Source organism: Camellia sinensis, chromosome 2, assembly GCF_055761805.1.
Source record: "Camellia sinensis isolate YWXY chromosome 2, ASM5576180v1, whole genome shotgun sequence".
Lineage (NCBI taxonomy): Eukaryota > Viridiplantae > Streptophyta > Magnoliopsida > Ericales > Theaceae > Camellia > Camellia sinensis.
The window spans coordinates 202,685,599-202,708,561 of NC_138962.1; the positions used below are offsets into that span (position 1 = coordinate 202,685,599).

The window sequence follows — 22,963 nt, forward strand, 5'->3', positions numbered from 1 at the left end:
GGCTCTCCATTACTTGGTGTTGGTGGCATCAAAATTAGATATTTTTTAATTGGGTAAATTAGATTGGTTACTCTTAAAGTTTCAAAAAATATAACAAGAATTACAAATTACATCACCTTTTAAAATTTAACAGAGGGAAACTCATACAAATGATATATATATATATATATAAGAATAAATAAAGGTAAAATATATTTTTTGAAGTAAAAAAATAACAAAATTATTATAGTAATGAATTGTTGATGAAAATTATATTAAGTATTATATGATTTTAAAATGTTTCAAGTATAATTATATCGAATTTATAGAAGTCAACGTATTTTTTTTCAAATCTCAAGAAAAGTTATGTAAATTATCTTAAGAGATGTTTGGCATACAGTTAAAAAGTTACTTTTTTAAAAACATTTTTGGCGTTGCTCATTTTTTTTTAAACATTATGTTAATCAACCGCGATTGGTAGCTTGAGACTTTTGGGGCTCGAATGGCCCGAGTCGAAAAACGACGACGTTTTGATTTTTTTTTTCTTTTCTTTCTCTTTCTCGTTTTTTCCTGAAGATGCAAAAGATGAAAGTGAAGAAGGAGAAGAAGAGAAAGAGAAGACGAAGCTGGAGCAGTGTCTGGACAGTTTCATCAACATCAACAATTTTTTTTTTTTTTATTCAGATCGGTGATACAATATCAAGGAGAAAACAGAGAGATCGGTACATCTTCCTATCGGATTGGTACATTAGAAAACAGAGCAAATTTTCCCACCAACTGTAACCACAACAACACACAACATCATCATAATCAAACACAAATTTTCAAAATCAAAATCAAAAAAAAAAAACAAACACAGATCTAATCCCTCATCGTCCATCGTTGACCGTTGCCAGCTCTTTCTCTTTGTCGCCATCGTTGCCCATCATCGCCATCGTCGACCGTCGCCATCATTGTCGCCATCGTCGACCGCCAGCTCTCTCTCTCTGTTCCCCTTCCCTCTCTTTCTTCTCTTTTCTCTCACTTTCTCTCACTCTCTCTCTCCCTCCCTCCCTCCCTCCCTCCCTCCCCTGTTTCAGATATAAAAGAAACAAAAAAGATTGAAAAACGACGTCGTATGAAAGTCCGGCCAAATTCGAGCCTCACATTTCGAGCTACCAACCTTTTTTCTATGTCAATTTCCTTTTTTTCCTTTTTAACTTTGCAGGGCTGGTTTAGACGAATCCAAAATGTTAAAAAAAGATTTTAAAAAAAGTTTACTAAAGAAAAATAATTAAAGAAGTATTTATTTTTTTACTTTTATTTTATTATTATATCCTTTATCGAATTTTTTTTAATTTTTTTTTTAAATTTTTTCGATCTGAGAACTCAAAAGTATAAACCCATAAATCATAAAATCAGAATTTATAGACCAACTAATCTTATAATTATTTTAAGAGTTAATTACCTAAAAGTCTTATTTACAAATGTTATAGTAGTTCAGGTCTTATTTAAAAGTGTTTGAACCAATAAGTTCTATTTAGTAAAACTGAGAATATTATTAGTTTTTCTTAATTTTTAAAACTAAGAATATTATCAATTTTGTATAGTAATATTTTAGATAATTGTTTCACTAACTGATAAAAAAAAAAAGAACATAAGATTAAACATTTTTATCCTTTTACTTATTGGTTTGATTCAACTAGCTAATAAAATCGAGAAGATTAATAATTTTTTTCAATTTTAAAACTGAGAATATTATCAGTTTTTTTATTTTTAAAGTGATTTTTTTTTTCAATTTTGTACATCAATATTCCATCATCATGCTCCTTTATAGACACAAAATTTTTAATTTTGCGCATAATTTTTTTTTTAATTTTTTCAATTTGAAAGTTGATATTTTAAAGTTTTAAAAATTGAAATAAATGTCAAATCATAATGTTCCTTTATATATATAAATTATGAACAATTATTATTTAAAAGGTAATTTTAACTATTAACAATTTAATAAGACTTGAAAATCTAAAAAATCTTAATTAGAATTTAATAAAATATAAATTCATAAATTAAGAGTTATGTGTAAATGTCCTAAAATTAACCAATCATTGAATGTTTGCTAGTGATGCACTTCTTTCCATACAATTATTTTTTAGTCCTTTGTTTCAGGGAGATACTGATTGGTGCCGTGCTAACTTCTTTTATTTATTTATTTATTTTTAATTTATCAATAAAAGTTAATTATTAATTGTTAAATGAGAATTATGAGAGTTACCATTTTCACTATTTGCAAAACACCAAGTGTTTTACTCTCTTAATTCAACTCTCCTAAGAAGAGTTGAACTCATAATCTCCCCTTAAAGACCTTAAAAAAGTAATAATGACAGATTAAACTAGGTCTAGTTGGTTTTGGTGCCCAGCTACTTGAAAATCAAAGGTTGTGTTTGGTTATATTTTTGAAACGTAATTCCACACCTTGATTTGAGTGTTGTGTTTAGTTAGAATTTTCAAAAATTGATTCCACATTCACTTTTGAAAACATATCTACCCAGTCATCCTCATGCATGTCCCCCCAGACATCCGGCCGGTCATCTGGCTGATTGATCGGAACAGTTTTTTTTTTTTTTTTTTTTGCACCTGTTATTTTATATTTTAAATAAAAAATATGTTCGAAATTTTTAAATTTTTTTTTATGAGTTTTGAATAGAATTTTGGGTTATGTGTTTGGTTATGAGTTGTAAGTTTTTGAATCAAATATCATATGTCACATCAAAATTTCCAAACTTAATTGTTGGCACTAAAATTTATTTTTCTCTGTTGAACAAACATAACAAAATACAGAGAACTGATCTAGTGGACGCTAGGGGAGAAGACCACGAGTTTATAGTGGGATGTGGGTCCCAGAATGCAGAGCATATGACAAGAGCCAAACAGTCAAAGGAGCAGATGTGGCATAGTTTCTCATGTCAATTTGTTTTGATTTACATCTCCATGAAGGTATAATTATTTTGAATTGTTATCATTTAATTGCAATTCTCCTGTCGAGAAAAACAAGTCTGTGCTAGTATCCCTTGGGCCAGGCTCACTTATTTCTCTTGGGCCAAAAGGAGTAAAGGCAAGGGTTGATGTTGTTGTTAAGTCTTTGATTTCGATAGAGAGCAGTAACTTGGTCAAGAAAGAGGAAGTAATTGAAAGTTTGGTCACAATCCCCAACAATGCTAGTCACAAGAATAAAGAAAGGAGAAAGAAGTTTTTGAAAGTGTCAATGGTTTTTCCAAAATTTAAAAGATTTTGGAAGGGGTTGTCAGTTATTCTTGAGGAAGCTAAGCTTGTGGTCATTTGCTCAGTTTACCTTTACGTGGTTTACATCGAATATTTTAGCTAGTTTCCATATTATTTCATGCATCTCAGATTTATTTTAAGACGGCATATCAATTTTATCATCCATCACTTCCTTATGGGAACGCTCTTCTTTTTTAATATTTTATTTTTTATAATTATATTTAATTTTTACTTCTTGTATATCACACCAATCAAATTTCTATTTCTAAACTTTCTACATTGACTCTGGTGCCTCGCATCATATGACTCCTCATCTCTTTTTACTTCAAAATTGTACTCCCCTTTTATCTCCTATTATTGTTAATGTTGCTAATAGGTTTGGTATGTCTGTTATATCTGTTGGGTCTATCTTGCCATATGCTATGTCTGTTGTCTCTATTTCATATGTCCTTTATGTTCCTCAGTTATCTGTCAGTTTATTATCATTTATGTTGTGTTTAGTTGGGAGATTTGGGGAGGGATTTGGAAAGAGAAAGGGAAAAGGAAAAGGTGTGTGAAATTAGGTGAAATTTAGGTATATTTTATTCACATTTCATCTACCTTTTTCATTTCCGTTTCCAAATCCCTCCTCAAATCCCCCAACCAAACATAACATTAATGTTTCGAGTGCATCTATACATATATGAAATCTTAATGTTTTTTCATCGATCTCAGGTGGAAAAAATTCCCTAATATAGTAATAGTTGTCCCTCCCACCTCCCCCAAGGTGTAAACATTAATTTGCATTTCACCCTAGATATTTTGGTAATTATATCATTTATAGGACTTATTGAAACATAAAAAAATAATTTAAAATAAGAGAAGAGCTTATGATGGTTAGTTTAGGGATATGTTTTGTTTAGCATACTTATGCTTGCATATTTGCATCCATGCATTTGTATTGCATGCACCGATGCGAAGCTTGGCATGTATTATTGTTATTGTTGTATTCATGAAGAGAGAGAACTTGTATTATTTTGTTTCTATTACCCAAGGGTAATAGATGTATATTTATATAATAAAAAAAATGGACCTAAATTACAGGCTTTGGTAATGTTTTCGAGTAATAAAAATGTGGGGTTGTATATTTATATATAGGCAAAAACTTGTCCTGGAAGGTGTTGACAAAAGCCTCCCAAGTCCCTCCAATGCGCCCACGTGCATACTTCCATCACTGACCTGCATCCCCTTTCAGTTGGAAAGACGCTGTAGACACCCTATTTTTGAACGTCCAAATGAGCAGAGAATGATAAGAAATGAACCCCAAGGGCTTAGCTTGGTCGATGATGCCTAGGACTTGGGGGTTTGCTCCCTCTAAGATCTCAGGTTCGACTCTCATCGCCGGCAAAAACTCTTGGGGCCACGGGTCCTGTTAAATTAAATAGCAAACAAATGTGAGAAACCGAGCGAAAATGGCATTACCGGAAATAAAGATTTTAAAGTGATCAATCCATAATTATAGGGTCTAATAATTGATAATAGGGTTTTAAAGGTGTTTATTAATCTACCGGGATCGATTAGGATTTACTCGAATTAATCCGCGATGCTTCCCGATTCTAAGGTTTAAAATGCAACTAAGAAAAAATTCAAGGGCTTTATTAAAATAAACTCAAGGTAAAGTCGCTGTTCTGTGACCGAGCATACTTCGACCGTCGTCGCCAAGGTCGATAAGCTTCTGGAAGCTGGAGCAATCTACGAAGTCAGTTACCCCACCTGGTTGTCCAATATTGTTATGATCAAGAAGAAAAACGAATCTTGGCAAGTCTGTGTGGATTTCACGAATCTGAATAAGGCTTGTCCCAAGGATTGTTTCCCTCTCCCTAGGATCGATCAACTAGTCGATGCAACTGCGCACGTATGATTAATTGCGAATTTTGATTATGTGTATGATTCTGAATTTGTTTTTTTAAAAATCAAAATAAATATCCAATCATCATGTTTCTTTATAGATAATCATAAATGTTGATCAATAATTATTTGAAGGATAATTCCGACTATTAAAAATTTAAAGGGATTTAAAGCCCGTGGCTCGTGCCAAAGGCCAAAGTTCAACATCACCAAAGTTGCCTCGGCTCAGGAACTTAGGTACGAGAGGGGAAGGTCCTGAAAGGAAAGTACCCCCACTCGCTCGATCCGAAGATCGGCCTTTATTTTATTTCAATGCAAATATATTCACATAGGTCACGTAGTCTTTCACGTTCATATGTTCATGTTCACAAGAATTACACATTCAAAATCAAAATTAACATGACATGTTATTTCACATAACTTCTTTGTTCATGCCATAGGTTTCATTTTTATTTCAGATATGTTCAGAAAATTTCACTCTGTGTTTCCCCCCTAACTTCCTTCTCGTTCACCTTTGGGTGACTCACATTGATTACTCGAGGTCCATCTACCTGCTGTGGTGGTGGTGATGGAGGCGATGCTGCCGGTGCTGGGGGAAACCTTGCATACTCTTCCCTTGTCCTGGCCTCATCCACCAGGTCTCTCAGATGAACCTATCTGACCAGATCCTCCAAGTGTGTTTTCAAAGCCCTGCATCCTTGCATCAAATGCCAATCCTCATTGTAGTAAGCATAGTGCTTCCCAATGCTAATTCCCATAAACTCGCCGTGAACTTTCTCTGGTGCTCTGTAATACGGTTGGCTCCTAATCCTCTCCAGAACTTTGTAGATCGGGATCCTGAATATAGTGGTAACTGCCTGCGCAGCCCTTAATCCTACCTCTTGCCTGTTAACAGCGTTGTTACCTCAACCTCATTTCGACAAGCCATTTCTTTTCTCCGGTTTCTGTATCTTCGCTTTTGGTGTATCTTCCTCTGCTCTGACATACTTCTCTATTCATGCCATGAGCTTAAACTTGAACCCAAACCCTAGGTTTGCTCAAAATACCCCCAATATCCCATCTTTTTCACACAACAACCTATAGCCAAGTTAAAACCCATATTAAGATGTAGAGTAAGGTGTAGAGAGTCCCTACCTCAAAGAGAAAAGACGAGCCAAGCAAGGATGAAACTTCAAAGATGCCGAAACCAAAGTCTATTCGGATCAAAATGGAGATCTTGAGGTGCTCACTCTTTTTAACAAAGGCGAATGGGCTGAGAAATTACTAGAACTAGATGAAAATCTAGAGAGAAGGCAAGTTTAGAGAGAGGGTCTCAACTTTAGGGTTTTAAGAGGATTTAGATTAGAAAAGTAATATAAAAAGTCATTCTCACGATCTGATATATGCACAGTCCGCTCGAGCGCAAGAGTTGATACTCGAGCATCAGACACAATAAGTTGTTCCGCTTGAGCATAAGAAGTCCTACTCGAGCGCAGAATACACACCTCTAGTACTTTTGCAGGCAACAAACAAACCGCTCGAGCGCAAGAAAGACTGCTTGAGCGTAGAATACACTCACCCAGTATTTTTGTAGGTCTGCAAAAATACTGAGAGTTTGCTAAGCCCGCTCGAGTGGAAGAATGGCCGCTCTAGCGGAGGAGTAAAAATCTGGGCAGTAAAGGTTTAGAAAAACAAGCAACCAACCTATCCCAAACACACCACTACAATCCAATAACCACATTTAATGAGGAATAAGGGAAAAATGGTAAGAACAACATTCAGAAACTATAGACCTGAACTAACAAATGTTAGAATAATTACAAAATATATGTATATGAGGCTATTTGGGGGATCATCAAGCAACAAAAGTAAATTTGATCCGAAATTAAATAATTAAATTTAAAATTAATATAATCAGAACAATGATCGAACTTGATATGCCAAACTGCAAAAGCAAATACCTGGAGGTACAAATCAAGAGCCAATGTCCACTACGGTACACACAAATAAACAAGTAATTTAAGAGAGTCTAATTAAAACAGCATCACAGTAATAGACAAATCAAATGGATTCATGCGGTTTAGGTAATACTCTACTTGAGTCCAAAGTCAAATCAATTCATCAAAATACATAGAAATTTAAACAATAGGGAAACATTTTTTAGTCAAGTCTGGCCTACTAACCGATAGCGATCTGGGTTTTCCCTTTCTTTATTTGTTGTATTCCGGACTTGGGTTCCGTGGAATTAGTGGTCGTATATCTTGTTGTCATCCTTTAATTTCACTTGTTTGAGTTTTGGGATGTGTTGAGCGTGTTTCGAATAGGTGGGTTGGACCTTAGTTCGAATTCTTGTTGCCTAGTTTTTGAGTGGTCCGCTCGAGTGGGTCCTTGTCCGCACGAGCGAAGATTTCATACCTCCAATATTTCGTGCCTTTGCAAAACTTCTGCAGTTGTGTTTTTCACGCTCAAGTGGGTTTCATTACGCTCGAGCGGGTCATGCTCAAGCGGGTATATTCGCGCTCGAGCGGGTAGTTCAATGTTTGAGAAAGTTCTGGGAGGGGTAGATCTACGCTCGAGCGTCTCATCCTTTGCGCTCGAGCGGGTGTGATTTGCAGTTGTGTCTTGGCGCTCAAGCAGGACTTATTGCGCTCGAGCGGGTCCAGTTTTTGTGCTTGACACTCGAGCGTCCTGTTCTCCGCTCAAGTGGGAGTGTCGTATATCAGTTGACAGCTAGGCCATTTTGAATCACTTTTTACATCCACACTCTCTCTCTTACTTTTCTAAAACTCCATTGGAGAGCCTCTCTCACTAGAAACCCACATTCTCTCTAGGGATTGATCTAGTTAGAGTGTTCTCCTACCCTTTGGGCTTTACAAAAAGTGTGGGGATCGTTGAGGGCTACGTTTTGATCCGAGAATCTTGGGATTTGGAGCACTTTCATTTTCTTCATCTTCTTCCTTTGGGCTCCGAATTTGAGGTAGGGATTCCTACTCGTCTTTATGGGCTTTAACATAAATATTGAGTATTTTGCATAAATGGTTGATTTTGAAAGTTAGGGTTTCAAAATGATAAAGAGGGGTTTCAAATCTTTGAACCACAAATGTATATTTTGGGTTTTAAAATGAGGTATTTGATGTTGTTAATAATATTTGAACCTTTGGGTCAATATTGAAAAAGGGGGAAAAATGCCATGTTTGGGTATAGTGAGTCATTAGTGTAATTAATGACAAGTATTATGAAAATGTGAAATCAAGTTGAAAATAATGAAATTGGCTCAATATGAGGTGGAATAGTGGAGTTGGATTTATTAATCGCTCACTTGTGTTATTGTTGATAATTTACCTGTTGGATGTAATTATTAACTGATTAGAAATAACTGCTTGGGCTATCGATGGAGGATAGTCTTGATTGTTGTAGACACTGCATGATAATTAGGTGAACTAAAACTAATCAATGTGGATATGTCATTGAGTATGACGGTTGGAATAATATAGCGAAATTATGTATTGGTTGATCATTACTTATGATAAGTATTTGAATACATGCGTACTGAGTCCCGCGGATGAAATTTCTATAAAATGTTAATTTGAAAATATTATACATGGGTGCCAAATCCCGCGGACGCAATTTCCGTAAAATGGCAATTCGAAAACATTTATACATGGGTGCCGGGTCCCGCGGACAAAATTTCCGTAAAATGGCAACTTGAAAATATTATACATGGGTGCCAAATCCCGCGGACGCAATTTCTGTAAAATGGCAATGTGAAGTATTGTAGACTGGAGATGTAGACTCGTTGAAACTGTTTGGCCAGGTTCTGAGCCATGTCTGTTAGTCGAGAATTGGATGGTGTTATATGTTGATTTATAACAGCTAAACATTTATCAATTTGCTAATGTTTTAGTTACTGTTCATACTATGTTTAGCATATCTCTACTGGGCGTTGGCTCACCCTATATGGGACATCATTTTCAAGTACATGTGTTATGCCACCTCCAAGGATGTAGCTTGGGAGGCTTGAGGCTGTTAGACTACTTTTTGTTATTTTGTTGTATTACATGTGTATCAAACCAAGGGCTTCTTTTGTATAGAGTTAGTACTCTCTCTTTGTAACCAAGTGTTGACTTGAAAAGTTGTAAGCCCATAAGGCGTGTACTTTTGTTGTCAACATGCAATACATTTTTGTAAGAATACTCTGATGATTTCAATATAATATCTCTTTTCTGTATCTTGATTGTATGATATTATGGGTTTATTTAGAGGGCGTTACATAACCCGTCACACTTCACTACATGAAGCCTCAAAAGTTTATTCTATATAGAGAACAGAAAATACCCAGAAGCACAATGAAAGAAATAATTTCTACATTTTTTTTTATATAGCAAAAACAGGTAAAGAAATACAACACTGCAGGATGCAACTTTCAAGGGCAACATAAAAGTACTGGAAAAGAGAAAACTGGGAACACAGTAAAATGGGCCAAATGTCATTGGAAGGTGAAATTTTAATTCCTTCATTTTCTTGCATTTTTTTTATCTCAAATTCATTTTCTTGTTTTTGTTTCATATTGTTTTGTTCTTTTCTCGATGTTGCAACATGACAGGTTTTCCTAGGCCGAGTTAGCCTGCCGGCCTATTTGACTGGCTAGTTAGCTTCTTTTGGACGAAACAGAGTAGCCTTCTGGTGTTGAGCATACCAATTTTCGGTGGTCTCCAAGGTGCATAAGCTTCTATTTTGTTTTGGGCTGTTTTTATTGTTTGAGGCTTGTTGTGCATGGTTGTAGTGCAAAGGGCTTCACTAGCTTGTTGTTTTATGCATTTGAGCATGAGTTTCTTGAGCAAATAGCATGTTTAGTGTTGTTTTACACACAATTTCAGCACCTAAGTCTTTGTAACCTCTTTCCATTCTTCACTCTTTTGTTTGCTTTGAAAGTGGTTTTAAACCCTTTGTTTGCCAAAGTGTGGAATTGAGGTGTTGCACCTAATGATTTAATCCTACAAAGTCATTCGGTGCAAGATCAATGAACTTGGGGGATAATGTGGCTAGTTTTGTGATCGGGGGATGCACCACCTGCTGATGGAACTCATTTTATTCCCGGCATGGTGGATGGCATGCACTATTTTGTGGCAAATTGAAAATGTTGTTTTTACTTTCTAAACTCGGGTATTGAGTTAGTCTTGTTATGTCAGAGTTTGGTGATTTCGAGGTTGTTAGCTCTGACATCACTGTCTTGTTTTATTTGTCTTTCACTCTTTCTTTTGAGTCTGTTTCTATCATAGAGCCAGTTGCTCCAGAAGATCTGAATGAAATGGAAGTAATTTTCATCCACTTCTGTGTGCCTTTAAATCATTGCATTGACCAAAGTTTTTCAAAACTTTTCTAAACTGTGGTGAAAACAAAAAGGGAGGAATTCCTCGGGATTTGCAAAATTTGATCGACTAAGAGGAAGAGAGGTGTGCTAAGCCCTTAATGAATGAGATGGTAGCAATGGTGTTGTTGGTTGGGACGATGATGACGACGAATTTGACAATGCTTTAGAGAGCAGAATTGAGGGATTCATTGACAAGGTCATAAAAGGATGGAAGGAAGAATTGTTAATAGAGAATCTTCACAGTGACTATGGGATTAATAGATTTGGAATGAAATACTGTACATTAATGTTCTATACATGCCTTTATAAAGTGTAGATGGTAAAATGAAGTAATTTTTATCTATTTTGATTTATGTACGACATGATCTTCTAAATATCGTATTTTTTCAAAATGCACAAGTTTCTAAGAAATGTGAAATGAATTATGAACAAGAAATATGAATTGTTGTAATATAATATGGTGGGCCCAAGGTCGTTCCATTTACCTGTTCCGTTTATGCTATGACATGATATGAATTGTCCGGTCTGTAAGAGCTATTGATTTCTGGTATGGAACAAAGTGTTGTACGGAATTAAGTGCTATAGTATGAGTCACCTCTAGAGTCCGTGCGAGTCACCTCTTGGAACCCCCCGGCGTTTGGGAGTTCCCATAGTTTTTGGCAACTTTATTGGGGAGACTAAGAGAACTTGACTCCAGAATTCTAAATATGAGATTTATTTATGTATATATGTTCATTGCATTACACTGCTTTAGAATCTCAATCTTTTGATTGAAAGATGTTACTGTAGGTGCGTAAGCACATTCTTGGAACTTGCGCATACGACCAAGCTTGTGATCTAATGCCCCTTTGCATGGAAAATATGGTTTGAAATAGCCAATTGGTGGGGGTTTCAATGGGAAATTCCCAGATCCATTGAAAGCCTGCTATGGTGGTGGCTGGGTTAGAATTTTAAATAGAAAGTTAAACAAATCTAGAGGGCACTACCTACTGCATTAATATGGTCTATTTGGAGGTATAAGAATGACTGTATTAAAGTGAGAGTGGCAATCTAGATGAGATCTCAATCTATAGATGCTTCATACTCAGTAAATGATGTCCTCTTCAATTTTCGACAAGTCAGGAGTTGCATTGGATCATCCTAAGGTGTTCATTCTAGATGAAAGTGGGCATACTTGCTCGTGACAGAGAAGTGCCCTGCTGCTGTTTCTGTTCTTTGTTTTGTTTTTGCTTTGTTTTTCCTTGTTGCTTTGCTTTTCTTCCTTGCTCTGTTGGTTTCTCATCAATGTGTGGTTGTACTAACATATGATCGAGCGTATTTTTTTTTATGCCAATCTAGTTGAGATCTTGTAGTGTCACCACAATATTTTTTTCACTTCCCTTTCTTTTATTGATGTAAAACCATACTTTCAGGGCCGGTCCTGAGATTTATAGGGCCTTAGGCGGGCTTTGAAAGTGAGGCCCTCCTCCATGTATTTTTTATAAAAAAAATTATGAATAAAATAAAAAGTTACCAATAATTTTTTTATTATTTAATAGCTAGGATTTTCTAAATCACCTAAGTGTTCAATTCTCAAGGCCAAAAGAATGATTTTGAATTTCCTTTGATTTTCTACCTATTTCTCTTTCTTCTGCCTATTAATCTATTATTTTTCAACTTATCCTCTATCAGTACTACTTCTACCCATTCTTGAATATACTCATTTCTAATTTTATCTTTTCTAATCTTGGCACACATCTTTTTTCTTATTAAAATTCTTGATCAAAACACATAATAAAATCCCTAATTGTTAACCAATGGATTGCTCCATTCCATAAGACCCCGTGAGTTGAGTGCTCATCCCAACATCCATTGGTAGGAATGTGTTTCCAAGACACAATCTCTGAAGAATTTATATATATATATATATATATATCACTTAGATAAGGTCCTTCATTATATTTAGTTGTCCCTGTAGTTTCAATTGGCTCGATTTTGCCCATTAATTTAACGGATTGTGTCATTTTAGTCCAATAAATAACGACTATTAAGTTAGTTTAATGGAAAATCAAACAATGTGTCAATTTGGTCCTTGTACTTTACACGATGTGTCAATTTAGTCACAACTTCAATTATAGAACTTTCAATCCCTTGGTAGAGTTGTAAAGTTGGACAAGAGGCTACTGATCATATGTCAAGACATGATGATTCTGACTAATAAAAGAGTCTACTGATCCTATGCAAGATGTTGTGATTCCTAGTAGTGGAGTGACTATTGATTACATGTCAAAAACAATAGTGCATCAGTTTTCTGGCAGCCACCACGAGAGCTAAAATGAGCTTTTCCAGCGGCAGATACCGTGTTTCAGTGTCGACCATGGCCTTGCTCACATAGTAGATTAGGTGCTGCTCGTCGAGTTCCTCTTTTAGTAATACGGCGCTGATGGCCCAGTCAGAAACCGCCAAATACATGATGAGGGAATCGCTCAGCGACAGGGTTGCCAAGAGCGGCACTGAACGGAGACAGATATTCAAGTTGTCCAGCGCGGCCTGGCAATCGGGAGTCCATGACTTAGCCGATTAGGCTGAATCGTTTTTGATTTGATTGATTCGCTAATTTAACCACCTTTGTCTCTTTATGTTTGATAATTTTTGCACTTTGGTCCTTTTTCAACTAAGTCTAGGGCATTTTCGGCTCTAACTCCCAACCTACGAATCCGAATTACTTTCCTTAGGTTGTCACAAGTCCTATTGCTCACAATGAAGCTGTCTGTGAGGGGCACATGGTGGTTCGGGGGTTGTTTTGAATTTTTTCCCTTGAAACGCTTTTTTTCGACTAAGTTTAGGATGTATTCGTCTCTAACTCTTTAACTCACCTAGTACTCCAAGTCAAAAAAAGAAACTAGTTAGAAAAATGCATGATTCCTAACTATACAAAATGCCTAATGCAACACATGCGATATGCTCATTTAGTGAACTTAAACATCATTTTGGACAAATTGATTAAAGAATGGAAAAGACTATTGAAATCAACTTAAAATGAACCAACCAACATAAAGAAAACGAGTTATATTGCCTTGGTTTGGCCGGACTTTATGCCGAGCCCTGAATGCAGATTTTTGGACCTGGCCATGGCCCATTTAAACCTAGTCGGGTTTTAATGAAAACTTCTCCAGAGTCCCTTTTTAGGCCCGGCTTTTCATTTTTGGTCCTAGCCGTGTGGTTTGGGGCCCGGTCGGGTCTCAATAGTGCCAAACAGACAGCTGACGAGAATTTGACAGTTGGCTTTGTTTGAAGATATTTTTCACCATTTTGGCTCAAATTTTATAATTAGACCCCATGCATTCAGATTTTGAGGTTAGAAAAATTTCCAAAAGCTTTGAAGAGCTAAAAAGACCTCCTTCCATCTTCTTTTCTTCTTTGACCTTTAAACCTTCTTTAGCTATATATACATAATACATACACCATTAGAGCTTGTTCTTGAAACTTTTTGCTAGAGTTTCAAACCATATTTCATAAACTTGAGGGTGTTGGAATCAAGTTTGTTATGACAATGGAAATTAAGGCTCAGTTTAATTTGGTTTGGTTTGGACATTGTCATAGCAACAAATAATCTTCTTTCAATTTGTTTTGTAATTAATCCCCTTCTTTTAGCAAAAAATTCATGATATTATAATTGGTGAGCAAATTTCAACAACAGCAAAAACTCTGTGTCTACACCATTTGGAGGTTCTATGATATGTGCTTATGTATATCCGACATGTGATATTATAATTGGTGATATGACATTGTACGTTGATTTGCTGCCTTTAAGCATTGATCATTTTGATTGTATATTGGGCATGGATTGGTTAACGAAGTATTGTGCCACTATTGATTGTGTGAATAAAATCGTCATGTTTAGACCACCTGGTCTGAAACTATGTGCCATGCATAAAAAAGTCTTATAATAACTCTGAATCGCACACAAATTACTCTCAATTCCCACATTGCTTCCCATGTAACCACCTATTAAAGTATTTTTCAACATTTCTTCACTAATTTTCCAACAATCCACTTTTCAAAGTTCCTAAATTGCAAGTTAGATGGAAATATAGATGCAATATCACAATTTCACTCAATTATAGATTTATCGATTGGATTTGGAAGTGTAGGAATGGAGTAAATGAGTCTACCAGGTAAAGATTGCCTCCTCGACGCTCATGTGCAGGAAGCGGAGGATTGGAAGCTTGTGTTGGTTGACAATGTTGATACGACTGGCTTGGTTGGAGTAGATATCGGCTTCTCTTCGTTCATCAATGTTCTGGTGAAGCCTCATGGTGCATAAAGTTTCCAAAACTATATCCAAAACCATCAAAGTCATATCAAAAACTATCCATAGATATTATAATTTCTACTCGAAGTCAAAGCAGATGAAATGGTTTGGCCAAGCAACAATGCTTCCAATAGCATCTTCAAGCACAAACATGTCACAATTAGGGCGAAACAATGGTGCATTGACTTTGGCATGGTTAACCCACACTTTCCAACACCTAGGGCCAAGAGGCACGTGATGTACCATTTGTTTAGAATCTGTTGATGCAATTGTGCCTTCCGCAACCACCACCTTTGTCCCATTCCAATTCAGCAATTTGCGTTTGGCATTGTCCAAGTTAAATCCATCATTCCCAGTTTCCTTCTCATCATGCAACTATCATGAAAGCGAACATAAAATAAGCTAATGAATTGAAGACATAATTAAGGTAACTAATAATGCCACCATCCTCACTAAATTTTCTTCAAATTTTAATTAAAAAGTATCTTCATATTTTAAGGAACTACTTTTTCAAGCATCATCTCCAACAATACTTTCTATAATTTTTAAGTGTTACTATTAGTACTCTATCAATTATTTTGACCACTCCATTTCTTTGGACTCGCACTTATAATTTTTAAAACTCTTAAAAAATTTTAGAATTGGGTTGTTTTAAGCTATTCAATAGGTCAATGTTGTAGAATAGGTAAGAGTCAATACCTTTGAAACCTTTGCTGGGAGCTTATATTGCTAAATATGCTTATATTTCTTACTCAAGCATATGCCCTGACAACTACCCAAATCATTGATTGATTGAATTTTCATCTAAATATGTATGAACATGAAAATTCCTTCTTCAAACATAAGTTGTTGATAATAACAATACCTTCTAGTTGTTCAAAATTCTTTAACTTCAGTTGCATCAAGAAGTTACTCTTATTCTTGGTTTTAAACCTGAAGAAAATTACAGCAGTAGACAGATGGGTTCATTGAGAATTACAGAAGTATTCTTGGTTCTACTTTAGCAGAAAATTACAGTAGTAGAAAATTACAGCAGTATTCTTGGTCTTACTTGAGGTGATGTTCAATGAGATAATTCAAAGATTTTATGAAAGAATTTAGTGTTCTTTATTTCTTGTTTATACCATACATTGTCCAATTGTTATATGAAACATTGAGAGAACTTCTACAGTTAAATGGCTCTCATTAGATTGGTTTGGTAGCTATGCTTAGGCCATTCACTACAAGAATACTGGGATTTAACGGCATTTATTTAATGACGTTTAAAAAAATGCCTTTGTTTCTAACATGTAACGGCGTTTTTGCATTTTTGATTTAATAATACGACACCGTTTTCATTTCAGAAGTCGTTTTAAAAACGCCTTCGAATGTACTTTTTTATTTTTTATTTTTTTAATATATGAGAACATAAAGTAGCGTATTCACTCTCTCTCGTCTCCCTCTTTCTGACTAAACCTTGATTTCACTCTCTCTCACTTCTCTTCAAACCCCTTCGTATTTGTAGAACCACAACTGAACCCCTTTGTATTTGCAAATCGATTCATGTATTCGTAGATCGATTCAAGTATTATTCACTCTCAGTCTTGCTCTCTCTCTCTAAACCCTTGATTTCATTCTCTCTCGCTTCAAACCCCTTTGTTTCAGAGACAACTCTTCATATTTGTAGAACCGTAGCTGAAACCTTTTGTATTTGCAGATCGATTCAAGTATTCATAGATCGATTCAAGCCTCTTCTCTAGTTCGTGGTCGCGTTCACGTTCGAGCTCTTTCTTCATTGTAAGTGTCGATCAGTCTCATCTCTATCTTCTTACCGACGGAATCATTCGATTCAAGTATGCTAGGTTTCATCTACTTTATCATTCTTAGATTAGATTGAAGGTCTATTGATTCGATTCAAGTATGGTAGATTTCGATTGAAGATCTATTGATCGATTGAAGATCATAATATGTATTGTAGATGTTAAAATTGAACACAAAATACATACATAAATATATATGAATAGATTGACAATTTTTTTAAAAATAGATCTCAATAAGAAACTCTGTAACCGTTTATATATTCATTGAGCTTCAGAAGAGCATTTTAATGTCTACTTGAAATGAACCAAAATAAATAAATAAATAAAATATGATGTTATAACTTTGTTTTTAGATAGCTGACACTTAAAGTAACATTCAAGATCATAGATTTCTACTGCGCAATTATGTGTAAAATAATGTTGGTGCCATTCAATGGTTGTGCTCTTGATTTTGAATATTTAAATAAATAATAGAAAAGCCCAAAAAGAGAAAGCAAGATAAAAGAAAAAGAAATAGAAGGCTGGGAAATAGTTGTTAGTACTTCTAGCTTTACAACTTCTTTTGTTTCATTTTGTTTATTATTTATTATTTTTTTAACTGGTTCAACTTACCTATTGATTTGAAATTTAAAATATGATTAAATACGTTAGATGTTACTTATGAAAGAAATTGTCTACATTGTCTGGTTTTATACATAGAAAGTAATTCCCCATGAGTAGAAACAAATGGAAGTGTATTGATTATTTAATTAGAATGACATAGCTAGCGGTTTGTGGTTTACCTAATTACTCTTTTTGGTGAAATGAAAGAGGGGGGGGGGGGGGGGGGAGGGGTGTGCACTCTCATTCCATACCACTATATATATTCTCTACAATTGTGAATTAGAGTGAAAGTCTTTTTAAAAAGTACCTAATTACCTATAAAAGCAATAAGTTGGTCATTTTCACTTATGGTTCTTTGGGGTTGACTTTTGATGACATTTGATCATGGTCACATGCTCAGATTCTAACCTACTGTCTAATTTGAGCAAGCTGAGACATCTGGATCTAAGTTATAATAATTTTGACGAGGATGCCTTCAGGATTTTGGGTGCCCTCCCATCCCTTAAGTTTCTATCCTTAGTGTCCAATAGCATGGAAGGACCACTTTCTAACCAAGGTATATGTGTATTTTTTATTTCTCAAATTCATGCTAGGTAAGTTAATTTTTTTTAGCTCCATTTGAGTGTTGAGAAGACTTAAAATAGTTGGAAAAATGAAGTCTTACAGCTAGCAATTTGTGCAAAACTATAGTTCTTCTTTGTTAAATATATCTTTCTGGAATCTATTATTGCCATCAATGGCATCATTGTCCTTAATTTTTTTTAACATTACATTTTCATTTGATATTGAGCTACTAACTGAGGTGCCCATAGAATATAGTTCACAACATCAAATTATATTTATCTCTATTTTCCTTATCTCAATCTAATTAATGAGTCTCTTCACTTGGGTTACAGAATTGACTTATAATTTTAGCAATTTGGAGGTCCTCCTCTTCAGAGGAAATCTGCTCAATGGAACATTACCAATGGAAGGCGAGAATTTTGTTATTTAAATTGTCTTAGGATCACCTTGCAATCTTGATTGTATTTTGCTTTTATTTGTTGTATGATGATTATGTTTTTTTGAGTATATATTAGTTACCATGTAATGGAAAGAAGTATGGGTAATAAAGAAAGTTCATGGTGATTTTTTGGTGTTTGATTATCTAAATGTTGATTGAACTACAATTTTTCAAGCAACATATGGACTAGATCTAATGGTGATGCTTATGGAGGTATTGTGATCATTCTAATGTTATTACCTGTGAATTGATTTTTAGGTCTGGAGATTTTTAATAAATTTTGCTGACGTTCTGGGGCTTTGGCCATTTATGCTGGATGAATTTGTTCAAGCTTTTCATGATTATGTAAGTTCTTGAGATCCTTGTATTTAATTTTGCCTTTAGACTATTTGCTTTATCCTTACTCTCATCTTATTGTTTTAGCTGCTCCCTACTATTTTCAGGATCCAAGGTTGTTAGGGGAGATTCATGTAGCTCTTCTAAGATCCATAATTAAAGATATTGAGGATGTAGCAAGGACACCCTCTTCGACTGGGCTGGGAGTAAATCAAAATGCTATTGCCAATCCTGGAGGTGGCCATCCACAGATTGTTGAAGGGGTAAGCTTTGTTCTGTGGTTGGTTTTTGTTGCTGCTTCTATCTTGTTGTCAATTGTGGCTTGATTTTGTGTTTATTCATTCTGAAATACTTTTTATTCCTTTGTTTTACTTTCAGGCGTATGCTTGGGGCTTTGATATACGCAACTGGCAGTACCACTTAAATCCATTGACCTGGCCTGAGATATTGCGACAATTTGCTTTATCTGCTGGATTTGGGCCAAAATTGAAGAAAAGGAGCATTGAAAAAACATATCTTAGTGATGAATTAAGGACAAGTTTTGGTATAATTCAGCATAAGCATATATAAATTATTGCAAACAAATATTATATGAAGGCCTGTCACCAAGATCTGGAGGACCTGGCCAGCTCAAGATCAGCATGAATGTGAAGTCATCAGATTAATCTCACTTCCGTTTTTTGTGCTTGCATTCCTTGTCCTTAGCTCAGTACCTCCTCCTTTATAGGGTAGATTAACCTCACTTTTGTTTTCCTTACATCCCTTGGTTCTCTCTCTACTCTTCATCTTCTTCAATCAGAGGTTTGTTTTTCTGTTTGTGATTTATCTCTATTTTGGATCAGTGTTTTGAAAAATGTTGAATTAAGGTTTTGAAAAATTGGTCTTAGTGATTTTATCTCTGTTTCAGTAATTATTTTTCACTGATGTGTTACTATGCACTATGAGATCTAGATTGTGCTTTCAGTAATTGGTCTCAGTGATTTCATCTATGTTTATATTGTGTTTGATCTGTCATCGATGTGGATATGGATTTTTATTTTTGTGAATTCGTGTGTGATTGTTTGATTCTGTTTGGAATTGTGGAATTCACTGATCTATAGAAGTTTGGCAACACTAATACTGGGATGATTGTTAAAGCCTGATTAACATGTAGTGTTTTTATTCAATTATAGGTAAAACCAACAAAAGCAAGGTCAAGTATTGGAGTTACTGTTGCATATGGTGTTACTAATTCTCTTAGAAAAGCTGATGAAATAATTTCAGAGGTAATTATTCTTTCTCCTTCCTGTATCTTTCTACAAATTTTTTTGACTTTAACAATTAAGCAAAATTTGAAATGGCAAGTTTTCTAAAAAAGTTGGACCAATTTGATTTCATCAGGTATGCCGAAATAAGTATTTAGTATCTGTGACCCATAAGAAATTTCGTTATGTATATCAGAAATTAGCTCTTGTCTTATTATTCTCTAAATGAATATGAATTTGATTTTTTCAAAATGTGGTAAGAAAACATGTTGTCAAACTGAAGATTTATGCTATTTTCCCACTATGTCTGCCTTGAATTTATTCACTATGTCTGCTTGATTTGTTCCTTTATGTTTGTTTGTTTATTTATTTGTTTGGTTAATGGAAGAGTATCATTATGTACTCCCATTTAGAATCATAGATTTTCTATACCATTTCCAGAAGGTTCTTGAATATTTGGTTCCAAGGCACATCACTTATCCCTATGATGATTTGGTCCATAATGACTTCTGATCAGCTGTCTAATCACAAGCCTTACCCAATGTGTATTGTGGTTTGTCCCACAATAAACTCTCTTACAAGCTGGTCATGTATCTGTCATCTTGCCACCATATCTCTCAATTATGTCCTTGGATTCTCTATGTTTGTGTGCGTGTGTTGCGTTGACCTGTATGGCTTTATCATGAATATTTGTCTTCTTTAACTTTTTTAGGATCTAAATTGGTCTTAAAACAAATTGCTGTGTAGATTTTGGGTTCTAATCTAAGGTTGTTTTACTTTTTAAGGCATTCAATTGTAACAATGAAGGCTGCCAAGGGTAAGGGGGCAGCAATCAGGGTCCCAAAGGAGGCATTGAAGCCAGTTGATGACAGGTTTGCTAAGTTTGTGTAACATTTTGGTGGTTGTAGTTGCATCTTTGTGGGTTTTTTTTTTTTTTTTTTTTTTTTTTTTTTTTTTTTTTTTTGGTTTGTTTGTTTGTTTGTTTGTTTTTGGTGTTTACATTAATGTGAATGACTCCGTTTAATGTTATGATCTTACTAGAAGTTTCAAGGTCGAGTCAAATGAGTTCTATATGCATCTAATCGTTATATTTAATGGTGGATATAGGGGTAATAGGGATATTATAATGACAGATCATATATATCTCTTCTTTTCAGAAAGGTCGGGAAGAGAAAGGCTGCCACTAAGGCAAATAAGGGTGGCAAAAGTCAAGCCAAGAAGGGAAAGTTGGCTAAGAAAGACCCCAACAAGCCTAAGAGGCCTCCCAGTGCCTTCTTTGTATTTCTGTATGTATTGATCTTGTTGCTGTACCCATTAGAAATTATTTCTGGGGTTTGCTTGATATCAAAGAAAGATGGCCTTTGATTTGAGTCTCATAATGTTACAGTGAGGAGTTCAGAAAAACCTTCATGAAAGAAAATCCTCATGTGAAAGCTGTCTCAGCTATAAGTTCTTTGTGAAAATCTCTTGGGAAAATAATGTGAAGGAAACTTTTTCAAGGCTACTCTCTCCATGTTGTTCACACACACACACACACACACACATATATGTTGGTGCTCTGTGCTGGCTGTTGTCTTGGCCAAACCTTCAAGAAATAGAAATCTTTACATGTAAACAAATCTCTCTAGTTACAATCTAGATGGGTGCTTCTGAATCAGTCCCTCAAAAATCCATTCATGATTTCTCAGTCAAGGTCTCTCTCTCTCATTCTTTATTTGTTTTACATACATGTATATATGTGTTTGTTCAAATTGTTTTGCTTGGATTCTGAGAAAGTTTGGAATTTGTTTGGGATGTGCAGTTTTAGGGAAAATATGTGATTTCCCACAAGTAAATCAATCAATGGAAATAAAAACTAATGCGGAAAAATTAAATCAAAAGCAACACAAGAATTTTTACGTGGTTCCCTCAATGTGTGGTACGTTCACGGGATCGAAATCCGATTCCACTATCAACCAAAGAGTTTCCGAACGATTACAAACGAGACATTAATAGTCTTACAAACCACCCTTAGGTGAATTCCAAATAATCATGAATAAACAAAGAGGAAAGACCTCACCAAATAGATGAACCAAAATCTTCAAATCCAGAGTCGAAGAAGATCCAAAATAATAACCAAATCAATCCACACAAAGATTTCCAAAATCCACCCACTAAATCAAACCAGTAATATGATTGTCCACAATGATAATTAGCCCACCAAAGATGATCAGCTTTTTGTAACCCACCGAATTGATTTTTCAATCAATACAATTTGTTGCAGCACATTATCTCACAGAGAGGAATTAATCGGCAGCCACTCTCTTGGAAGAAGAAAACAATGTATTGTGAATCTAGGGTTTATTATCAAAATCTTAGTTCTTTCCAAACTAAATTGGGTCTCCACAAAATTAGATATAATATATAAAAATATATTATAACTAATACCAAATCAAATTAAACTCTTTTAATAAACCAATTGGGTCCCACACTCCAATAAGGAGGTATACCCAACAATTCTCCCCCTACCGACTTAGGTGGAGATATCAACCATACCCGCCAAAGTTCGACACTTCAAATGTTTCTCCCTTGACAAAGTCTTTGTCAACATATCTGAAATATTATCATCTGTGTGAACCTTTTCGAGTTGCAACAATTTCGAATCTAACACATCATGAATCCAATGGTATCTCACATCAATGTGTTTCGATCTCGAATGAAAAGTAGAATTTTTACTCAAGTGAATAGCACTTTGACTATCACAATAAAGCACATACTTTTCTTGCTTCAAACCCAACTCTTGCAAAAATTTCTTCAACCATAACTCTTCTTTGCAAGCTTTCGTAATAGAAATAAATTCAGCTTCGGTAGTTGAGAGAGCAACACATTTTTGTAATTTAGATTACCATGCCACAGTTCCCCCTGCAAAAGTCATCAAATACCTCGAAGTAGATTTCCTAGAATCAACATCACCGGCCATGTCAAAATCCGTGAACCCATCAAGCATCGGCTTACCATCTCCAAAACACAAACACACCTTCGAAGTCCCTCGAAGATACCTTGGAATCCATTTTACCGTTGCCCAATGTTCTTTACCCTGATTAGAGAGAAAATGACTCACCACACCAACGGCGTGAGCAATATTCGGCCTTGTACAAACCATGGCGTACATCAAAGAACCAACTGCTGAAGCATAAGGAATTTTCAACATCTCTTCCTTGTCTTTCTCAC

At 35.2% G+C, this 22,963-nt stretch overlaps 2 protein-coding genes across 2 annotated transcripts; both read left to right on the plus strand.

Annotated features, from left to right (window-relative positions):
* Positions 1–18,132: 18,132 nt before the first annotated feature.
* On the plus strand, positions 18,133–19,257 carry LOC114259288 (homeobox-DDT domain protein RLT1-like). The gene is made up of 3 exons (XM_028199300.2): positions 18,133–18,518; positions 18,617–18,772; positions 18,888–19,257. Exons 1-3 carry the CDS (start codon positions 18,483–18,485, stop codon positions 19,077–19,079), a joined length of 384 nt encoding a protein of 127 aa, XP_028055101.2. The 5' UTR covers positions 18,133–18,482; the 3' UTR covers positions 19,080–19,257.
* A 1,297-nt stretch (positions 19,258–20,554) lies between these two features.
* Positions 20,555–21,213, plus strand: LOC114259289 (high mobility group B protein 1-like). Its single transcript, XM_082913352.1, has 3 exons — positions 20,555–20,625; positions 20,911–21,039; positions 21,141–21,213. The coding sequence occupies exons 1-3, from the start codon at positions 20,555–20,557 to the stop codon at positions 21,211–21,213; spliced, it is 273 nt and encodes a 90-aa protein (XP_082769478.1).
* Positions 21,214–22,963: the final 1,750 nt, after the last annotated feature.